We start from the raw sequence: 24089 nt of genomic DNA on the forward strand, positions 1-24089 counted from the left end.
AGCTTGCATTATTGAACTGAACCAGTGAAATAATTAAAATGTTTATTTAATTGCTCTGATGTGATGTTCTAACAGTGAATTTTCCTTCTTTTTTTTAATCAGAAAAAACCATTGTCTGCAATAATAAAAGAAGTTTGTGATGGGTAAGTTCTGATACTATATTTCCTTTGATTCTTAAAATAAATAACAGAGAGAAATGGTGGCTGTGCCTTTTAGTGAACCAACTTCTGTTGGCGAGAGACCAAGCTTTGGGGAACCTTGTTTTCCAGACCTGAAGAAGAGCTCTGTGTAAGCACAAAAGCTTGTCTCTCTCACCAATAGAAGTTGGTCCAATAAAAGATCACCAACTTTGTGTCTCTAATAGCCTAGGATTGACACAGCTACAACACTGCATAAAATAAATAACAGACATACAGATTTTCTGCAAGATAAATAAAATATCCCTAGTGATGACTTTCCTAAATTCTGAAGTTGATTTTCAAAAAGGTTTTATCTTCAGACTTAGGGCTTGGCTACACTTGCAAGTTAGAGCGCATTAAAGCAGTCCCGGGTGCCCTAACTCCCGATGTGTCCACACTGGCAAGGCATGTAGAGCGCCTGGACTCTGCAGCTGGAGCGTTCCTGGTAATCCACCTCCATGAGAAGCATAAAGCTTGCTGCGCCCCGGCTAAAACGCCCGGGCGTCAGTGTGGACAAGGTGTTGCATTACTGCGCTGTGATTGGCCTCTGGAAACATCCCATAATCCCTGAAGTCAAGTGGCCACTCTTCTCATTGTTTTGAAATCAGCTGCAGGCATGCGGCTATCCCCTTTCAAAGCTCAATTTCTGACAGCTGGCATGCTTATCTGCTCCAGGACAAAGCAAACCATTAGTGTGGAATGCTGCTGTTGTGAGTGTGTGTGTGTGTGTGGGGGGGGATCTGCTGCTGTCTGAACTTACAAGACAGCATGCTGACACACTGTCAGCCCCCCAAAACACACTGTCTCTCCCCCCACATACACACAACACACTCCCGTCACACTCCAGTCTCCCCCGCCCCATTTGAAAAGCATGTTGCAGCCACTTGCACACTGGGATAGCTACCACAATGCACTGCTCTTTGTGGCATTGCAAGAGCTGCTAATGTGGCCACGCCAGTGCGCTTGCAGCTGACAGTGTAAACACACAGCAGTGTTTTCCCTGCTTCTGTCTCCGAAGGCCAGTTTAACTCTCAGCGCTCTACATCTGCAAGTGTAGCCATGCCCTTAGAATTTGCAAAATCCACTGGCCAGCTAAATTCAACTTGAAAACTGTGTACTGGGAAGATTAAAAAGTGCTTTAACTTGGTCCTCTATTTTTATTAAGGGGTAAAACTCATTTCTGTGCAGAAAGCCATCACAAAACCTACACACCCCTTATGTACGGGTTTTAGAGATGAATTTTAACTGTAGAGTGCAACCACTTTACTGAGCATCTCTCTCAGTTCACAAGTCAAGAAACATAAACTGTGAATTGTATTTCTAAGCCTGGTGGCTGTTGTGCAAACACCTAATCCGTGGAACAAGCAGCACGGAAGTGAAATGTTAAACATAACCTGGTATAATAATTGCTTAACAATCAGAATAAACTCTGTCATATTATAATATTTAAACAGCATGTTTAATGTTTGCAAAAAATGCTCTTTTAATGCATTTTTAACTAGTGATACAGAAGAACAGAAACTAATTTATAGTTCATTAAACTATAGCTAAAATATAGTAAAAGGCATGTAGATTTTTGTAGTACTGTTTTTTTATTTGTTAATGACAATCTGTGCGCCTGGTGCTGTAGGAGTCACCAAGACAAGCTTCCTGCCCAGAGAGTTTTCCAGCATAATGGTCTGATGTTATAGGCACACATCTGTTATAATGAGTTCAGTGGATCCTACTTGTTATAGTGGAAACTACACTTAGCAGTGTTGATAGGATGGGACTGTTGTGGAATTTTTGTTTGGTTGGTTTTTGACTATGATTTAACTACCATTTAGGATTTATCTGTAATAAAGTAATGTTGTTTTCATAAAATGCTTTATATTGAATGTTGATATTAATGTAATGGAAGGTGATCAGAAGATTTATTTTTGTGTTTTAAACCTTGGGATTTGAAGGAATATATTATTGCATTGTTTCTATCACTCAATGGTCAAGTTGAGGGCTCTCCATTTCAAATCGTTGGGGGGGGGGGGGCGCGGCGGAGGAGAGGAGAAAGGGAACAATATTCCGTTAAATGAGTTGTGGGGATTTTGTACTTTTCTCTCTTCTCCTTGGATGTATGATTGTTTTTTCTCATTGTTGAGTGGACATGTTGAAATCTATAGATAGGACAGTACGTGAGACAGATGGACTCTTGATAAACACCAATAATGAGGCTTCTTTTTTTCTCTTTCACTTTCTTATTCATATATTTTCATATTTTTAAGGTGGTCTCTTGTGAACCATGAATATTATGCACTGCAACATGCTGATAGTTCCAATTTCTATATCACAGAAAAGGTAGGTAAACCACTTGACATGACTTTTTTGCATATTCTATTTCAAATGTTATTGCACTAACAGGCTGGTTTTGAAGCTAATTTAGAGGAAAATTTTCATTTAAAATTTTCATTTTGGAGTACTTGGACCAACCAGGTTGTAATGGGTCGGGCTTGCGTCATCTAAACTCTGGCTGGAAACACTGTCATAACATGCAGGAGTGTAATTGAAATATCTGAGTGCTTTTTTAGTGAAGCTTCCCATTAGGCAAGGATGGTCAATATACTGAACTGATTTCTTAATTAAATAATATTTCTGAGAGCAATTAATTGCAGCAAATTCTGTTCAGACTTAGAGCTACTTCACTGCCACTAAAATCAGTGAAAAATAAAGATGATAGCACTAATGGTAGCATCAGTGGCATTTTTACCATTGTGCCATCTAACCCTGGTTAGACTTAAGCACAATATGTAGATGATTACACATTGCTACCCCTTTTTGGCTTGAGTGGTTAGCTAAAATTCAGTATCCTGCGTGGTGGTTCCATTAGGAGGTGAAATTGATGATAGTCAATTGACAATAGCAAGCTCTGTCTTTGATGAAATCCTGCTTGTTTATGTTCAAAGTCATATCTGCTAGGATACAGGAGAATTCAAACAGGAGACAGTTTCTTTGACTTTGCCCTCAGTTGCTAGACTCTTTCAGGATTTTAGATTTTTTTCCAGTGCTTCCATGTCTGGTGCTGCCTTGCTGTCTACCTTCTCCTTTGGTCTTTCTCCTGCTTTTCTCAGCACAGAGCACACCCTTCTGCTAAAACAATACTCAGTGAAGCCCCTCTGCCCACATAGTTGAAATTCCTGCCTCACAAGTGCCTTTGGTTTGGGTGATGACATATGCCAGTGTTTTGGTTGGAGGTCCCTTTTGTTTCTGCTATCTGATTCCATTAAGGAGCTTAATGGCTTCTTATAACTGTCCTAAATGAAAAAAGAACAGGAGTACTTGTGGCACCTTAGAGACTAACAAATTTATTAGAGCATAAACGTTCGTGGGCTACAGCCCACTTCTTCGGATGCATATAGAGTGAAACATATATTGAGGAGATATATATACACACATACAGAGAGCATGAACAGGTGGGAGTTGTCTTACCAACTCTGGGAGGCCAATTAAGTAAGAGAAAAAAACTTTTGAAGTGATAATCAAGATAGCTCAATACAGACAGTTTGATAAGAAGTGTGAGAATACTTACAAGGGGAGATAGATTCAATGTTTGTAATGGCTCAGCCATTCCCAGTCCTTATTCAATCCTGAGTTGATTGTGTCTAGTTTGCATATCAATTCCAGCTCAGCAGTCTCTCCTTGGAGTCTGTTTTTGAAGTTTTTCTGTTGTAAGATAGCCACCCGCAGGTCTGTCATTGAATGGCCAGACAGGTTAAAGTGTTCTCCCACTGGTTTTTGAGTATTATGATTCCTGATGTCAGATTTGTGTCCATTAATTCTTTTGCGTAGAGACTGTCCAGTTTGGCCAATGTACATGGCAGAGGGGCATTGCTGGCACATGATGGCATATATCACATTGGTAGATGTGCAGGTGAACGAGCCCCTGATGGTATGGCTGATGTGATTAGGCCCTATGATGATGTCACTTGAATAGATATGTGGACAGAGTTGGCATCGGGCTTTGTTACAAGAATAGGTTCCTGGGTCAGTGTTTTTGTTCAGTGATGTGTGGTTGCTGGTGAGTATTTGCTTTAGGTTGGGGGGTTGTCTGTAAGCGAGGACAGGTCTGTCTCCCAAGATCTGAGAGTAAAGGATCATCTTTCAGGATAGGTTGTAGATCTCTGATGATGCGCTGGAGAGGTTTTAGTTGGGGGCTGAAGGTGACAGCTAGTGGTGTTCTGTTATTTTCTTTGTTGGGCCTGACAGGAAATAACAGAACACCACTAGCTGTCACCTTCAGCCCAACCCATGACAATATAAAATCAGTGGAGACAAAAAAATATTTGCTGAACAATATGATTCACCTTTTTTTGCAAGGAATTCACAGTTCAGGCGGAAATTATCATAAACGAAGTATTATAATGCATGTGGTACACAACCTCACACACTGATCTTACATATTTCTGTTTTGTGGAGCCAGTTCAACTGACGATACAGTTAGTCTTATCTCTGAATTTTGTTGTCTTATTTTGGTTTGTGTGCAAACCTTTCCATTATTTAAACACTTTTTGTTTTTTGTTTTGTTTTTTTGGGGGGGGAGAGAAAAAATGGGCAGGGTGAATTGACGGGGGCTAGAGGTGCTGTCATATTTTGAACCTGACAGTATACTGTGTGACTACATGGAAGAGTCCAAGAGTCCAAGTTTCCAAGGGAGAGCAGGGGCGCAAAATATAAACATTAACTAACTGCATAAACTAGCTATGAACATAAAAGTTAGGGAGAAATTAGCCCTTATTGATGACTTTTTTCATTAAAATTTGTTTCCTTGTTTTCAGAATTACAGTGGTAATTGGTTTTAAAATGTAAAATAAGAGTTCTGATGGTGCCCACGGTCTTGATGTTTATGAAGCTCATTTAGTCTTCAGACATTCAGTCCCTCTGCTGCTGATGTTTGTGCACGTACATATTCACTGGCAAGCAGCATAGAGGAAATTAAAACATGTAAGATGTACAGTTTTGTTGAAGGCTAAAGAAAGCTTCAGTACACCACTTCCCTTTTTTCTAAGTGACTGATCTAGTAGAAATTAGCTGCAAGGACTGTGTAATACTTGCCACCTCACTGCTACATGCTGTACTTCTGCTCCAGCTTTGCATGTGTGATGTTGGTTTAAGTGTTTTGGGGCCCAGATGCCATGGCAATGGGCAGTTCACAAAAACATGTAATTGCATGAGCTTAGATTGTAATTAATTGTAACTATAATAAAAATGGGAAACTTCCTAATTAAGCAGGATACACTCATTTAAACAATTCAAAGGTTTGCATTCCTGTCTAGTGTAATTCTGCTGAGCTCACTGAAATGACAACAGAGATGAATTTGGCCTAAAGAATGCAGTTGGTATGTTGCTACAAAGGCAGTACTCTTAACCTGTGCAGTAAGGGCCTGATCCAGAATTCAATGAAATCAGTGGGAAGACTCCCATTAATTTCATGTGCATTTATTTATGAGGCTAACTGGGCTGCACACAGGAAAATAATGTAACTAAATTCCCAAGTGATAAATATCTCTAGATACTGTCTTAATCAATGTCAAAGTGTTAAATTGATCATTATAAGTAATGTATTTTTATTTAGTGAAAATGATTTGGCTGGGTTTTATGTAGGTCAGTTAAAATTTTCTGTCAAAATTATTTTTGTAAAAATTTGCGGGTTTGGCCAAATGAAAGCGTCTGCTTTCCAAAGAAAATTTCAATTTTTCATTGAAAAATGGAACACTTGACAGCCAGAAAAGTTTCTGGAATATTTTGATTCAGATATGTGACATGGTGCCTTGTGTCCCCTCGCTCTTCTATGGGCTGGGCTTCCTGGCTGGACTACATCTCCCATGATGCACTTCCTATTCCCTAGGAAGACTATGGTGCATCATGGAAGATGTAGTCTAACCAGGGAACCTTGCCAATAGAGGAGAATGGGAGCACGAGGCACCTAAATGACAACTCGCATGAGGCAGCACAGTGGCATTTCCAAATCAATATATTTTTGATTTTGGCTGAAATATTTAGGTTTTGGATTTTTTTCTGAAAAGTCAAAATTTTCTGGGTGAGTAGACAGAACCTATTTTCTGACCAGTTCTAGTTTTATGCCATGTTTATATATAAAGAGATGTCTGACTGGGATATAGACTGCAAGAGATTTATGTGGATATTTTTGAAATTTGATTTTCCACTGTGTACATGCTGACTGACTTTCTTGGTGTTAGTGTCTGTTTTAATTTGAAACACCATTCTCTGTGTCTGTGTCCTGGCAATGGTGATGGCCAAACTGAAGGTGTTAACATAATCACAAAGGATCTTCCTCACAGTCAATAATTGTGACTGCAGTGCTTACTAGCATGTGCATTTACTTATGAGGCTATCCATGCTAGTGAGCAGTGTTTGTGAGATCAAATGTACAAGGCATTGTGCAGTGTACAAAGCAATTTGGTTTTATCCCAGGTTGCATGGACTTCTGTTAAGTTGGGAAGATGCTTTGTCATAGAGCTGTTTCGTGTATTTCCAGTTGGGACTTAAGTTTATTTTTCTTTTGTTTAATAAACCCCACTCCTTCCCTCCCTGCAACAAACTGAAAAACCTGAAAGGGAACTTTGATGACACAGTAAAGTGTTTAGAAAGACTAAATTTAGCAATCTCCAGGGACTGCTTGTAAATTTATTTTAAAAAATATATACAGACCATATATACGGTTTTTCATTTAGCTGTTTAAGTCATACCAGACAACCTTCTGTGCATGCCTCAGTTCATTTCGGGACCTCCCTCCTTCCTCTTGTTTCTTTTTCTTTTTAAAATTCAAATGGATAGACACTTCAAAGGCTTCCAGGGGGGAAACTATTGAATGAACTAATTTAGGAAATGGCTGATATTTTTCCTCCCCTCCTGAATTATATAATGGGAATGCTTTGCCCATCACGTTTAATTGTGACACATATTTTCCAGAGAATGAGGCGCGACTGAACTTGACTGTTTACACATAAGTACTGTATGTGCAGAGAAGGTTTCTAAGAAGCAAGGTTTGAGAAATACACAGGCTGTTTGAAGAAAAGAATCAGGGGTACATTTCCACAGGCCGCTCAGCTCTAACCTCTACCCTTGGTGGGTTTCATGATTCTGTCTTGGAGAAGATTTGCTCTGGGCTTTTTCTGTTCGGTTCAGAAGAAAGTTTGCTAGCTTTTCGTTGCTTTTAATTCATGCTTTGGGTGGGAAGAGACTGTCATTTAGAACGTTTTGGGTTGTGCTGCAAGGAAGATTTTGATGAGTTTGTTTATTCCATGCTGAAAAAATGTAGTGTGTCTGACTCTGAGTCACGTAAATAAGTGAGAAGAGCATTAAATGCCACCAGTATTACTCACACGTCTGTGACTTTTATTAATGTTGTTCACTGTTTACCACTGCCTGCTGGATGCACGCTTTAAAGAGATGATTATACAGGCCGCTTCTACCTGGTCTACTTCTACATGGTCTCCCCATGTTTTGCTTAGATGCTGCTTCCAAAGTGAATGCAGGGAAAACGCCAGAGGTCATGATAATCTTCTGTTCTTCAGTGAAGCTAGTACCCTAATGAAGAATAGATTCATAGATTCTAGGACTGGAAGGGACCTCGAGAGGTCATCGAGTCCAGTCCCCTGCCCGCATGGCAGGACCAAATACTGTCTAGACCATCCCTGATAGACATTTATCTAACCTACTCTTAAATATCTCCAGAGATGGAGATTCCACAACCTCCCTAGGCAATTTATTCCAGTGTTTAACCACCCTGACAGTTAGGAACTTTTTCCTAATGTCCAACCTAGACCTCCCTTGCTGCAGTTTAAGCCCATTGCTTCTTGTTCTATCCTCAGAGGCTAAGGTGAACAAGTTTTCTCCCTCCTCCTTATGACACCCTTTTAGATACCTGAAAACTGCTATCATGTCCCCTCTCAGTCTTCTCTTTTCCAAACTAAACAAACCCAATTCTTTCAGCCTTCCTTCATAGGTCATGTTCTCAAGACCTTTAATCATTCTTGTTGCTCTTCTCTGGACCCTTTCCAATTTTTCCACATCTTTCTTGAAATGCGGTGCCCAGAACTGGACACAATACTCCAGCTGAGGCCAAACCAGAGCAGAGTAGAGCGGAAGAATGACTTCTCGTGTCTTGCTCACAACACACCTGTTAATACATCCCAGAATCATGTTTGCTTTTCTTGCAACAGCATCACACTGTTGACTCATATTTAGCTTGTGGTCCACTATAACCCCTCGATCCCTTTCTGCTGTACTCCTTCCTAGACAGTCTCTTCCCATTCTGTATGTGTGAAACTGATTTTTTCTTCCTAAGTGGAGCACTTTGCATTTGTCTTTGTTAAACTTCATCCTGTTTAACTCAGACCATTTCTCCAATTTGTCCAGATCATTTTGAATTATGACCCTGTCCTCCAAAGCAGTTGCAATCCCTCCCAGTTTGGTATCATCCGCAAACTTAATAAGCGTACTTTCTATGCCAATATCTAAGTTGTTAATGAAGATATTGAACAGAGCCGGTCCCAAAACAGACCCCTGCGGAACCCCACTCGTTATGCCTTTCCAGCAGGATTGGGAACCATTAATAACAACTCTCTGAGTATGGTTATCCAGCCAGTTATGCACCCACCTTATAGTAGCCCCATCTAAATTGTATTTGCCTAGTTTGTCGATAAGAATATCATGCGAGACCGTATCAAATGCCTTACTAAAGTCTAGGTATACCACATCCACAGCTTCTCCCTTATCCACAAGACTCGTTATCCTATCGAAGAAAGCTATCAGATTGGTTTGACATGATTTGTTCTTTACAAATCCATGCTGGCTGTTCCCTATCACCTTACCACCTTCCAAGTGTTTGCAGATGATTTCCTTAATTACTTGCTCCATTATCTTCCCTGGCACAGAAGTTAAACTAACTGGTCTGTAGTTTCCTGGGTTGTTTTTATTTCCCTTTTTATAGATGGGCACTATATTTGCCCTTTTCCAGTCTTCTGGAATCTCTCCCGTCTCCCATGATTTTCCAAAGATAATAGCTAGAGGCTCAGATACCTCCTCTATTAGCTCCTTGAGTATTCTAGGATGCATTTCATCAGGCCCTGGTGACTTGCAGGCATCTAACTTTTCTAAGTGATTTTTAACTTGTTCTTTTTTTATTTTATCTGCTAAACCTACCTGTTAGATAGGTAACAGCAGTGAGCAGTTTAACTCCACCATGCTGGGTGACACACAGACCTCTTATGAGAGGCCGTCACTAAAGCACAAGTTTAATGTTTTGCACTGTTGGCAAAGATTAACTGTCCCTGTATAGATATTGAAAAGTCTATGTGCAGGTCATATCTTTGATGAGCTGGTCACTTGTTAACTTATGGCCTTTCAGTTACATACTCGTTACAAATAATAGGAAATTTTGATGTGAAAATGTTATGAACATGGAACTGTTAACACATGGCTCACAATTATATTTTCATTTTCATGTGATGAACAGCACATCTGTGTCTTGGTTGTCCCCGGGGGAACTCCTAGCTTTGAAACTGTTCTTTATTTCCTCATGTCACCTTAAAACCACACACACTCCAAACGGCTCTCTGTTCACATGGCTTTTCTAACTTCATAACAAAATGAAATAGAGTCACTGGAGAAATCAGTGTAAAAGATTAACAATAACCTTCTCAATCGGTGGTAAGGGCAAAGTTTTAGCAGGTCAGCCAGGGTTCCTACTAGAGATGGGTCAAATGAAGAAAGAGAGGCTTTGGATCCAGAAGTGTTTGGGTCCCAGGTTTTGGTGTGGCCTGTAATATCTGTGCCACAAAACAGCATAATAGCTTCCTTTTCTTTCCCTCCCTGCCCATTCCTTTACTATTTTGTTTTTCTTGCTTTGTTTTCTGTTCTTATTTTTTGGGAAAAAAATAAATAAAATACAAATGTAAAAAAAGAAAGCATGTTACAGCAGTTTTTATTAAAATGTAGGAAGCTATGAAGACAGTAAGAAGAAAGTAAGTTACCTATACATAGTGCCAAAATTTAATCACAAAAATTTAACTAGTATTTTAAGAGACCTCTTCATTGGTTTTATTCAGTTATTTGCAATTCTTTTAAAAGGTTTGTTGTAACTGGGAGGTACTTAAAATAATTCAGACTTATTATTTATTTGTATTATAGTACTGACTAAGAGCCCCAGTCATGCATCATGCCAGGCTTGTACAAAAAAAAAAAGGTCCTTATAAACTTTGGGAGAGACGGGGGTGGTGGTGGTGGCTGTAGTTCTTATTAGGGTGGATTGATTTAAATCAAAGTAATTAAAATAATCAGTTTTAATCATTATTTAAGTGAGCATGCAGGAAACCTTGATTTAAATCATAGATATTAATCATGGTTTGTATTTCTAATTTATTAATTATTTTCCTAAAGAAAGGTTGATTGTCATTGTTTGGTAGCCATTAAAACACGTTGATTTGCAATTAAATGTAACCTTTATGCTAAATATGGTGCTTCTTTTTGCTAAGCCGGAGGTCACACTATAGCCATACACATTTATTCAAGCAATCATATAGCTTTTATTCAGATTACAAATTTCTACATTTTTGATCGTTAGAAAATGATGAATGATGCATTTGTTGTATACTAGATGATGGTTAATTTTTACTTGTAATTTTTGTCAATCTTTTATTTGGATGGAAATTCAAAATCAGTTAAAAATGTATAAAACCAGAATTTTAATTTTTTATCCGTTAAATAAAATTACCTTAAATGTGCTGGGTACATAAGAGAAGAAAGTTTATCAGGTGCTTTTGTATTTAATTTTAAACTAATTTATTAAACAAAGGAAGTATTCTCTAATTAGTGAATTGAACTCATGGTTTCTGGTTAGGGTTGCCAGGCGTCCAGTTTTCGACCGGAACGCCTGGTCGAAAAGGGACCCTGGAGTCTCCGGTCAACAGCGCTGACCATGCTGTTAAAAGTCCAGTCAGTGGTGTGGCAGGGCTAAGGCAGGCTCCCTACCTGGATCTGCCTGGCTTCCAGAAGCGGCCGGCATGTCCCTGCGGCCCCTAGGCACAGGGGTGGCCAGGAAGGCTCCGTGTGCTTTCTCCCCCCTCTCGCCCCCCAAGCGCCGGCTCCACAACTCCCTTTGGCTGGGAACCACGGCCAATGAGAGCTGTGGAGGCGGCGCCTGTGGGCGAAGGCCGTGCACGGAGTTGCCTGGCCGCGCCTCCACCTAGGGGCCGGAGGGACATGCTGGCTGTTACCAGGAGCCACCTGATGTAAGCGCCACGCAGAGCCCACACCCTGAACTCCTACCCCAGCCCTGAGCCCCCGCCCACACCTAAACTCCCTCCTGGAGCCTGCACTCCCTCCACGCTCCAACCCCCTGCCCCAGCTCTTAGCCCCCTCCTGCACTCCAACCCCCTTGGCCACAGCCCGGAGCCCCCTCCTGCACCCAAACTCTCCTGGAGCCTGCACCCTGAACCCCCTCCACACTCCAACTCCTGCCCTAGCCCTGACCCCCCTCCTCCCGAGCCCCAACTCCCTCCTCCCTGGCTCCACACCTCCAGCTGGAGCCCTCACCTCTCTCGCACCCCAATCACCTCCCCTAGCCTGGAGCCCCCTCCCGCACCCTGAACCTCTCATTTCTGGCCCCACCCTGGAGCCTGCACCACCAGCTGAAGCCCTCACCCCCCCTAACATTCATTCAGAGGTTTAGGGTCACCTGAGCATAGGGTTATGTTCTTGACCATCTTCCAGAGCTCTCACCCCCTCCCATGCCCCAACCCCCTGCCACACCCCGGAGAAAGTGAGCGAGGGTGGGGGGAGAGCAAGCGACAGAGGGAGTTGGCAATGGAGTTAATGGGGGAGGGGGGGGCTTGGATAAGGGGCGGAGCCGGGTGGGGCTTTGGGCAGGGGGCGGGGCAAGGGTGTTCAATGTTCTAAAATCAGGAAGTTGGGAACCCTATTTCTGGTCCCCATGACCTTCAAGATTTTAGAACCTGTAGATCTTTCTCAACTAGTTTTTATTCATATATTGGAGGAGGAAAACAAGCTTTCCTGCTCTTCCAACTCCCAGTTGGTTTTCAACTTTGAATGAAATAGTCATTGAACTGAACTAGTTGCATAAACTGAAATAAAAAATATTCTTTCTGCACCTGCAGAGGAGGCTATTGCTGTCCAAAGCTTGTTTAGCACTTCAACAACTGGTCTTCCAGGTGTTCAGCCATTGACTTCAAATGTTTGACTTTCTTTAAAACTTGGCAGCAAATGTGTACTGATTAATATTATTTTTGGTATTTAATTCAGTTGATTTTAATAGATTATATGTAGTTTAGGTCTTAACATAGCTGTCAATTTTAAATTTAATTTTAAATAGGTTTATTCTGAAAAAAATCAGTTAAAGTTAAAGTTAATTTAAATGTAAAAGAATGTGATTATGTGATAATCATAGATGGTTATCCACGCTGGTTCTTAGAAGTGCAATTCTACATAGTGATACAAGGCTAGGTTGGAACTTTACCATCTGCCCTGCATAAGGAACAGAGAGGGTTAAAACAGTGGATCTGTTGTTGAAGACCATCCAGGATCAGTCACAAATTTCTCCTGCTCCTTATCCTGGTGCAGCTTACTCCTTGCAGTGTGACCGGCCAGATACTCCGGCTGGCAAGTGGTGAAGGGCCGGGTAGGGAGAAAGCTCTCTTCACTTTCTGCCCCCTCACCACGCACTAACTTGAAATAGAGAATGTCAGTCAAGTAGCCGCTTTATCTTCCTTTCCTTCCCCTGGGGCTAGAGTCACAGTCTTGAGCAGGAGAGTAAGGGGGAGGGGTGGATATGGATGCTATATTCTTCTTTACTACCCTACATGTCTGAGCAAGAGCTGTGACAATCAAGCCCATAATGATGAGTCATTTGTATTCCTGCATATGATGGTATTGAGGTATAGGGCCTGATTCTGCTTGCGTCCTTGTGGGCCAGACCCATGTTCACTTGGTGTTTAGCAGTTGTGATGTTTCACAATATAGCATCAGAACTGAGTGGAGCACCTCAGGAGACCAAGGCTTATCTACACACACAATGTTGAACCAGTTTCATTTAAGAGGAACTTTGAAATTGATTTAGGGTATGTCTTCTGGGCTCTTAGCTAGGTATTGCTCCTAACCCTCCTCCCATCCACACACAGACCTCTCAGTTGAGTTTAGTGGTGCTTTAACCCCAGGCTTGTTGGCTGACTAGGGGTATGGGTTAGAGCCCGGGTTCCTCTTTTGTTTGGACTGGTAACCTGCCTGCTTTGCAGAAGGGATGCAGGCTGAATCACTCACATTCTTATAGTCCTCCAGTGCCTTCCCACAGTTTCCCCTCTGTGCTCAGGACAAACAAGTTTTTCCACAATTCACTGGGAACAAATCATAGAGTACATCTACACTGCAGCTGGGAGCATACCTCCTAGCCTGGGTAGACACATGTGCTAGCTCTGCTCGAACTAGCATGCTAAAAATAGCAGTGTGGACATTGTAATATGAGTGGCAGCTAGGGCTAACCCACTGTGTATGGACCTACGGGGTCAAGCGGGCTTATACTCAGGTAGCTAGCCCATTCTGCCTGCCGTACCACAGTGTTCAGACGGCTACTGTACTGGGACTTGTGCTGTTCAATGTGGTGTTATTAATGATCTGGAAAAGGGCGTGAACAGTGAAGTGGCAAAGTTTGCAGATGATAAAAAATTAATCAAGATAATTCAGTCTAAAGCTGACTGTGAAGATTTACAAGGGAATGTCACAAAACAGGGTGACTGTGCAACAAAATGGGAGATGAAATTCAACATTGATAAGGGCAAAGTAAAGCACGTTGGAAAAAATAATCCCAGTTACTGATATTTAATGATGATATGGGGTGAGACTCACCGGCGCAGTGCCTTCTGCTGGTCGTCACGGGAATTAGCTCTTTCCAGCCCGGAACGCCCTCTGTAGGCCGGTGTCTCGCCTGCCGTTGGCCCCGTGTCCCTCCCAGACCCTGGTGCCCTTTGCCAGGGGTTCTGCCCACCACAGTACCCCCTCGTTCTGGGTCTCCCCTCCCAGGGGAACCCCTACCCTCTAAACCCCCTCCAACACCCTGCCCCAGCTCAGAGCCCTCTCCTACACTCCGACCCCCTCGGCCCCAGCTCAGAGACCCCTCCTGCACCCCAAGCCCCTCATCCCCAGCCCAGAACCCACCTTGCCTCAGTCACTACTGCCAGTCATCATCTAGCCCCTGATCAGTATGAGGAGAGATTAAAAAGATGAGGGCTGTTCATTTTAGAAAGGAGATGACTAAGGGGGGATATGATAGAGGTTAATAAAATAATGAATGGTGTGGAAAAAGTGAATAGAGAAGTGTTATTTACCCTTTCCCACAATAATAAAACCATGGGTCACCTGATGAAATTAGACAGCAGGTTAAATACAAACAAGAGGTAGGACTTTTTTTGCACAACTCACAATTAATCTGTGGGACTCATTGCCATGGGATTTTGTGAAGGCCAAAATTATAACTGGGTTAAAAAAAAACAAAACGAGAAGTTTCTGGAGGATAGGTCCATCAATGGCTTCTAGCTAAGATGGTCAAGAACATAACCCTATGCTCAGGTGACCCTAAACCTCTGACTGCCAGAAGCCAGGAGGGGAAGACGTGCATGGATCACTCCAACTGTCCTGTTCTATATGCTTCCCTGAAGTTCTGGAACCTGGCCACTGTCTCAGACAGGATACTGGACTAGATGGACCATTGGTCTGACCCAGCATGGCAGTTTTGTTCTTTATTTTTAGCATGTTAGATCGAGCAGAGCTAGTGCATTTGTCTGCCCGGGCCTGGTGGCATGCTCCCAGTTTCAGGGCCAACATACCCATAGAATGGCCCAGCTTATTGCAGCACAAAAAACCATGGGATATGCTCCCAAAGTCCTAGCAACATACACAGGTAAGTACAGCATCAATGAAAACACTTGCATCTGAAGAAGTGAGGTTCTTACCCACGAAAGCTTATGCTCCCAATACATCTGTTAGTCTTAAAGGTGCCACAGGACCCTCTGTTGCTTTTTAATGAAAACACAGTGAGTTGAGTAGGGCTTTGCACTGTGGCTGCTCACATCTGGGCTAGGTTATCTTGGGTGCTCAGACCTAGTTGCCTATTCCCTGGGCTAACGCTGCACTGAAGATATACCTTTAGTTAAACTTGTGCAATAAGGCTGTGAAAATACATTCTGAGTTTGATGATTTTATTTGGGTTTAATTTAAATTGATTAGTAGCAGGTATTAACTAAACCAAAACAAGTCATTCTTCAAATGACTTTTTTTTTTATGATTGTCTACCCACAAGTTTGCACCAGTGTAACTCAATTGGTGCAAACTTGTAGACGATCATAAAAGTGGAGGAAAAAGTGGTTAATCTGCAGTCATTAATGTGCTGCATGCCCTTCTGGCTAGTGACTACAACTCAACACATATTGATGAAGCTGATGTAACTTTCATATTGTCTTTAAATGCAGGGAACTTTCATTCATTCATGTTGAGTACAGTCAATTCTTATTCAGTCATATTTTCATTGCTTTTAAACTTTTATGTCTGAAACTTGTGAAGACGCCCCACTTTTCTTTTTTTCCCCTTTCATGCCTCCTACAGTTCATTTTCATTTGAAAATGGAGTAGGCATTGCTTCTCACCATTTATTCTGTATTGTTTTGCAAATGGTGCAGTCCTCACCTGGCTTTTCATCCTCCCCCACCCAGCCCCTTGCTCCATTTACAGATGGAATGTTCTTATTGTTCGTGAACTGGAGTATAGTTAAGTAACCAGTATTCGGTCTGTCTGAAAGGTGTCTTTGCTCCTGACCTATTTTTCTCTGAATAGAACCTGTAATTGTATTTTCTGGTGAAATTCCACCATGCCATTGTAAGCGCTGTGTGTGGGAGGTTATGTAAAAGTTAGAACAAGAAACGAACCTTTTGTAGTTTTTAGTCTTTCATTTCAGTATTAATCTCTTTCCTCTGGGTTGTAAGCAAACATGCTGAATAGCAGGGGTTTCTGATTTAGTGCTTAGCCTGGCACTTCCTTAGCATCTGTAGATAATATGAAAGTGTGAGACAGCATGGAAGTTAGAGATGGAAGTAACTTGGTAGGTTATCTAGTTCTTTCCCCTGCCATTTCAGCATTATTCCCTGTAATATACTCCCTGGTGTATACTGTCTAGTGCTTTGTCTAGTCTATGGCTCAAGCAGTGGGGTTTCCACTACTTCCTTTGCCAGACTATTCTGCAGTTTGAGAGATCACTTCTTAGAATTTTTTTGTTCACCCTAAATTTTCCTTAAAAAAAATAATCATAATTTCCATCATGCCTATTTATAATGCTTTCTTGTACCACCTTAAAAAACAACCCATTCTCCTTGGTGTTTGCATCTTTTAAAATATTTGATACAGTTTTGTTCTCTACTTAGTTGTTTATTATCATCATCTATATGGTGCTAATGTTATGCATGATGCCTTAGACGCTGAATATATATGTGCCAGGATCCCCGGGGTACAATCTGGAACTGTGGGACCACGGTGCCCCCTTAACTCTCCAGCCCGGGTTTTGTCTCTCAATGCTATGCCAGTGATAAGCAGCAAACTTCTCCAGGTGCTTAGATCACTCAGCCATCAGCATGTGGAGACCTACACCCAGCTAGATTGCATGAATGCTCTCTAAACCCACATGAATTATACAGAGAGAGGCACCAGCCTTGCACCTCAGGAATATACCGTCCTACACTGCTCAAAATGGCCTTGGACATTGCAAGCTCATTAATTAGTTTGCCACGCCAACAAAGGGTAGTGGTCATGCAACAGCCCTTGTTAATCTGAGCTGAGATTCTCTGAGGGTAGGTCTACACTTACCCGGTAGTTCGGCGGCAAGCAAATCGAACTTCTGGGTTCGACTTATCGCGTCTTGTCTGGACGCGATAAGTCGAACCCGGAAGTGCTCGCCGTCGACTGCGGTACTCCAGCTCGGCGAGAGGAGTACGCGAAGTCGACGGGGGAGCCTGCCTGCCGCGTCTGGACGGAGGTAAGTTCGAACTAAGGTACTTCGAACTTCAGCTACGTTATTCACGTAGCTGAAGTTGCGTACCTTAGTTCGAATTGGGGGGTTAGTGTAGACCTGCCCTAAGTATTTCAACCAAAACCACATGGTTTTAGGTAAAATATAAAACAGACTTAAAATCTATTTTTCTGGAGTTAATAAGTGATCATAAATAGCAGGCATAGAGATCAAAGATGGTTGTATAAGAAATAAAAATAAATTTGTCTAAATTCTACAGACTAAGCAAGATTTGAATCAAGCAGTTTCTCACCCCACTGGATGTTTCAGGCAGTTTACAGTTCTTACACAGGTGGAATTTCCTTCTCAGCCTGGGATTAATCTCCCCCAGTTCAAAGTCTTTGTCTTCCAAATGATCTTCCAGGTGTTGAGATGGAGGAGGAGAGAGGCCAAGTGGTGATGTCATCGACCCTCATTTATACTTTCTTTCCAGGTGCTAAAGAGATCCTTGCTGTGACATGGAGGTTAGGTAGCCCCCATTGTGTAAGTGCTTCTCTGAAAGAGTCTCTGGGAGAGTGGATTCTTCTTGATGGGCCATCAACGCCTGTCTGACCAGTTACATTACACACATTGAATCTATTTCCCCATGTTAAGTATTCTCACACCTCTTGTCAAACTGTCTGTAATGGGCTATCTTGATTATCACTACAAGAGTTATTTCTCTTAATTAATTAGCCTCTTAGAGTTGGTAGGACAACTTCCACCATTTCATGTTCTCTGTATGTGTATATATAGCTCCTTACTATATGTTCCATTCTATGCATCCAATGAAGTGGGCTGTAGCCCACGAAAGCTTATGCTCAAATAAATTTGTTAGTCTCTAAGGTGCCACAAGTACTCCTGTTCTTTTTGCAGATACAGACTAACACGGCTGCTACTCTGAAACCTGTCTGACCAGTGTTAGTTGCTCATTTGTTGCCACTGAAAGGCTAGCACAGTTGCCAACTTTCATGTGGTAAATAAGCACCCCGACTTTCACAATAAGCCAAAAATCAAGCTAATCCCATTTCAAAACAAGGCCAAAACAAACCAATCCCTAAGAATCCAACACTCTATGTGACTAGATCCCCCCCGGTGTGCAGTCTGGGACTGTGGTGGGCCCGCTGTGCACCCCTGACTCTCTCCCCCCTTGTCCCTGCTTGCCGGGAGCCAATCAAAAAATGAAGCCACAAGCTACAAGCCAAACAAGCAACAAGCCAAAAACTAGCCAACAAGCAACTCATAAGCCAATTAAGCCAAAACCAAGCCCAATTTCTGCGTTTTTTTCCACAGGGTTGGCATGTCTGAAGGCTAGTTTTGGATGTCTCCCAACCCCACAACATATTTCAGTAACACACACATAGCAAAACTTCATAACTTCAGATACAATGGTAGCGCACACAATTCAACAAGATAGTAATGTTTTACAGATCATGACTTCTCAAATTATACCTCAGAAGGCATACTTTGTACCGACCATATCATAATCATATCACAGTGGTGAATATGGGGGTTCCAGGGTTCTATTTGAGGTATAGAATCAACTTCTTTAGTTTTTAATTCTTCCTCATAAGTCATTCTCTGCAGCTGCTTGATCATTTTTGCCTCTCTGAATTTGTGTACATTTTTCTGTTACTTTCTGGGCCAATACTGAATGCAGGTGTAGTCTGGCCAGAGTCATTAGAGACTGCCTCAGTTCAAGGGATCAGCAGGGATTTCAATAACATTGTCCAAAGCATTAAATGTAATACTCTAAATTTAAATGTCTGTAAATTCAGTCTGCTAGAATGATTTTTTCCCCCTAGACACCATAGTCTCGTAGCGTTTTAGGAGAGTCTTATCTAGGCTGATGTAGAACTAAGTTATTGGCAAATACTGTTGAGCATTCTCACAAATGGAACATTGTATTGTGTGTGTAATACCACAATGACTTATCTTGGGAGAATAAGTGGACACTGTACATGACCTGAACTCTATGGAGCTTACCTGAATCAAATCTCTGAATTAACAAGACTGTAGAGGAGGCACTGTTTTTAAATGATAAAAATACTTTTCCAATAATAGAATAGACTATTACCTCTATATCTACTACAGAATTTCTAAATATAACAGTTTTGCTGTACATAGCACACTCACCCTCATATTAGAGATCTGTCAGAAATAACTGCTTTTATCTTTAAAAAATACATGTTTAAAAATGTACTTCTATTACTATTAATATTGTCACCCCTCTGCTGAGCGAGCAATATCAAATGTCAGGGCCTTCCTATTGGAGGATAAATCAGTGATGGTAAGTTTGGATATTTTCTTACTCTGTGTATACACCAGCCTTTGAACAGAGGTGGTTAAACAGGACACAGACAATCCCCTCTTTCAGGAATCCAGTATTGCCAACCCCAAATGTTCAAAAATCACAAGTCAGGCTCACCAAAAATCATGAGATTATGTAAAAACAATAGATTTGGTGTTCTTTTTATTTGCCTTCTGCGTTTTGAACCTTTAGGGTGCACTGGGGCCACATTTTGAAGCTTTCTCCACAGCCATGAGTGCTAGAAACTTACTTTTTCTTTAAGAATGAAGGGTGAAATCATCACATATCCACTTGATTCCAGGAGCTGGGGCTTTAAGGAAAACCATAATTATCATGAGACTCATGACAAAATCATGAATCGGCAACTCTGGACTCTCAGCCAAACTATTAATGCCTGGTTTCCAGGGAGCAACAAAAATTTCTCTCTAGGTAGACAGATTAATACAGAGAGCAAATTCTGTTGTTTGCAACAGCTCTTTCCCCCACCTCCAAAGAAACTTAATTACAAAATTAACATAACCATGCAAGCATTGCTTCAAAGACTGAACAGTGGTCAGATGCCAAGAAAAAGAACCTTGAGACTATGTATAGCTTCACCACCTGATGACTCCTGCCAAACAATACCATAGGTTATTAAAAATGAATTAAACAATTTAAATCTAACATTTTTGAATGTATATATTTGTTTACTACTTGCAATGTGCTCAGCTTGGACAAAGAAAATGTTACAGAGATGGGAACTAAAATATATCTCATAATCCTAAAAATGAAAACTCTTTTGTGGCATTTAAGGAGAGAAGAAGTTTAGTAAGTTTTTTTAAAAAACTGCAAAAATGAAGAAACAATAATTATTTTGGATGTAAATGTGTGATTAAAATATTTTTGGATTGCTTAACTATTGTTTAAGAAAGAGCCATCTTAGACAGACCCATGTCTAATTTGTGTGGATCTAAAAATAAATGAAATGTTGAGCACAAGAACCAAAGCTCCCGGACCGTCCCAAAATACGTTTTTTGGTTTTGTTTTTTAAAAATGAACCACCACCCCCAGCACATTCCCTTCCAACCAATTACAGCAAGTCACATCGTGATGCATTTCAGTGGATATAATAATTATAAAAGTGAGAGGACCGCTACATGACACATTTAACTTTTGACTTTCTTGGTAGGTTTTCTTGTTGCTCTTCCCACAAAGCTCGGCTTAGCTGGCTTGGCTGTTTTGATGGCATCTTGGAATTGAAATGAATATACCTTCGTCCCTATCCATGGTTAGGAGACTCTTTTAATGTTCCTGGGCCCACTTTTTAAACACTATTACTTCATCAAAAGTCTGATGTGTCCATGGTGCCTGTGTTTTGGGCACAGTAGGAAGCGGAAAGATAAACAAAGTCAAAGCTTTGAGATGGAGCACAATCCAGTGGTGGTGTCAGATGCAAGGAGCACCACCATCAAACAGTATGAGTAGGGTAAGGGGATGAGAGGACGCCAGAAAAGAGCTGAGACACAGGTGCCTTTAAAATCTTTTTCGGTGGGGAGAGGAGGAGGTGAACTGAGGAGGAGACAAGAGGTGTGGGGGCGGTAAAGGGAGACAGAACTGGGGAGAAGGCATATAGAAAGTCGGGAACAGAATAAAGAACCTGATACTGCAAGGTACTGAGCACCCACAACTCATGGACTTCAGCTGAAGGTGGAGTGCTCAGCACCTTTGGGAGGAGGGGAATGGAGAGGGAAGGGAATCCCACAACTAATGCAAGAGAAGGAAAGGAAGGGCAAGAGAGCAAAGTTTTGGGTTTTTTTTTTTTTTTTTTTAACAGTGCCTCGCACAATGAGGTCCAGACCCATGACTGGAGCTCCTAGATAATACCACAATACAAATAATTAATTAACCACAAATGCTCCTTTTCAAATTTTGTTTTTATGGCGATGGACGAGAAAATCCAGTCAAAACTGTAGAAAGTTCTCTGGAATTTGTCCAGAGGTACCTTCTTTGGTTATTTATGCAGTTGCTCCTACTGGCTCTGCAGTTGACCCCCAAGATCTAGTGGGAGGTGGGCTGGGAGGGAGCTACCACCGGGATCCTAATGCCTCAGAGTAGAATGAGTCTGCCCTGCACAGTTCCAGCTCCAGGGAGGTGCTGGGAGAAATGATGGTCCTGGCTAGGCCCCATTTTACCCCTCCCTACAGCAGTCCATGCTTTGGTTGCTTCTGCTTCTGCTGGCTGGAGTCACAGTTTACATGCTTGGTGGTACTACTGGAAATAACACTTGAAAGTGAAATGGAAGCTTGAGAGTTTCATCTCCTGCCAGATTATTATTTTGTAGAAAAGTTACTACATTTGTGGCACTGACATCACTGTCGCCTAGTGTCCGGGTGACTGTTTTAAAGAATCTGACTGGCTGCTGTAGAATATTGAAGTGCTTTAGCATATTCTTCTGAAGTAGGCTCCTCACTGCCCAGGAATAAGCTATTGTTCTAACACAGGACATCATATTGATTATGTTGTTTATGAATTTGCTGTGTCTGTGTGAAACAGAGATTGGTGGGAGGGCTCTCCAAATACCTTGGAAAACAAATTGACTTTTTACATCCTAGATGATAATGGCATATCCTACCCTAAATAACATTGACCCTTGTATTCCGAACATGAATACCAGAATCCAAGATGTTCTGTTTAAATGACATTCTGTTATCCTGAATAAGAACCCCAGATACAGTCTCTCTACCACTGAGCAGATTAGCTGTCTATAAACGTTGTTGTTGAAATTAACTGGCATACTGAATACTGCACCATGCAGTTAATGTAGAAAATCCTCTTGGTCTAATTGTGTGCTTACAGATTGTTTCCTTGCAGACTTTTCAAGTCGTTATATAGAATGAATAAACAAAATTGGATTTTTGATTGGGGAAAAGCTAACCCCTTTTAAGTGTCGCCAGCCTACTGTGTTAGAAAACTGATGCTTTGGATGCATTCAAATAAAAGGGCATCATTTTTTTCCCCTTAAACCTTTGTCTACAGAAGGATTTTATAGACTGCTAATTCTCAATGAGAGCAGCTCACAGTGATAGCACTGATGGAAGCTGTAGTATAGGAAAGTGTTATTGTACTCTACTCTGAGCAAGGTGTGATGGCTTGTCTGAGCCTTGTCTACATTACCACTTCCACCGCCTATTGAGAATTGGGGGTCTGAAAATCTTAGTATAGACCCAGCCAGATAAATGAACATGGCAGGAAGGTCAAACCAAAATCTCTCCCGGCACTTCTTACGCATTGTGGTTCATTTTTTTCTGTACAACTCTATATAATGTGGGCTGACATTTATTTAGGCAAATATTTACCTAATCTATCTATTTAACCTATGTGGCCCCCAACACCATAATATCTGAGTAGCTTTCAAGTACCTAGTCTGGAACTAGAAATAACATGAATAATCTGCCCCCCTCTCCTCCCAAACATAACCTTCCCCTTCCAAGACTGCAGAAGAAATAGGGATGTTTATTTACGTGTGTGTGTGAGAGAGAGAGAGAGAGAGAGAGAGAGAGAGAGAGAGAAAATATTACTGTGGGGAAAGCAAAATTGAAGAAATTAGTTCTGCATTTATGTTGTGGATGGAGACGTGATCTCTCTGATGTAGCTAGAGCCAGTCTCATGAATGGCTCTGAATACCAGGAGAGAGACCATGTCCTGTACCTTATTTAGTGACCAGTTTACTCACCTTGGCTTCAAGCAGGATACATCTTATTTATATTATTTTGTTGTTTAGCTGCATAGGGGTGGGGAGAGTTGGGGAAATTTTTTTTTTTTTTAAAGGTAAAAAAGGTCCACCCTCCCCAACCAGCAACCTTTGGAACACTTTACACTGCAGTCATTTGAAATGTTCTTCTCTTTTCTACATTTTGGTGCTCTGTATTCTCATAAAAGAAATAGATAAAATGATAATATTATTCTTTTCAATCAAACTGTTGCATTTTGAAGTTATAGTAACTCAGGATCACTGTTTTACCCCTTACCTCAGATTGATTGATCATGCGTTTCTGGATTTTAAAAAATTAATATAACATTTTAAAAAGTTAAAACAGTGTCTCAAAGTAAGAAATTAACAGATTCTGAAGTCAGAAGTGACCACTGTGATAATTTAGGCCATAGAATTTACCAAAAAAAAAAAAAAAATTCCGGTTTGAACTAGAGCATATCTTTTAGAAAAACATAAATGTGTTAACAGAATTTGGGTTTACACTGGAGGTATCCCAAAGCTTGTTACAAAATACCATGGTAAATACTGGTAGTAATGAGACGTTGGGACTCATCAAAAGGCCACTGAAGTTCAGTGGGAGTTTTGACATCAATTTAGCTTTGGGTCAGGTGCTACATAGGCAAATGTGCTGTTATATGTTTGGTAGTACTTCATAGGCAGCCTTGGGCTTTAGAATCTCTTTTAGAATCTCTTTTTTAAGAGGATTGTTGGACAGGAGATTGGCTCAAAAACTGTTACGAGATTCTTAGCTTCCTGC

General features: G+C 41.3%; 1 protein-coding gene across 1 annotated transcript in view; it reads left to right on the plus strand.

Moving 5' to 3' along the window:
* Window positions 1–24089, plus strand: part of ELMO1 (engulfment and cell motility 1) — a 476091-nt gene that overhangs the window by 110912 nt on the left and 341090 nt on the right. Inside the window, exons 3-4 of the mRNA XM_065398227.1 lie at window positions 103–143; window positions 2438–2510. Coding sequence (XP_065254299.1) covers window positions 103–143; window positions 2438–2510 — 114 coding nt within the window. The remainder of the gene's footprint in view (window positions 1–102; window positions 144–2437; window positions 2511–24089) is intronic.

Source organism: Emys orbicularis, chromosome 2 (genome assembly GCF_028017835.1).
Source record: "Emys orbicularis isolate rEmyOrb1 chromosome 2, rEmyOrb1.hap1, whole genome shotgun sequence".
Classification (NCBI taxonomy): Eukaryota; Metazoa; Chordata; order Testudines; family Emydidae; genus Emys; species Emys orbicularis.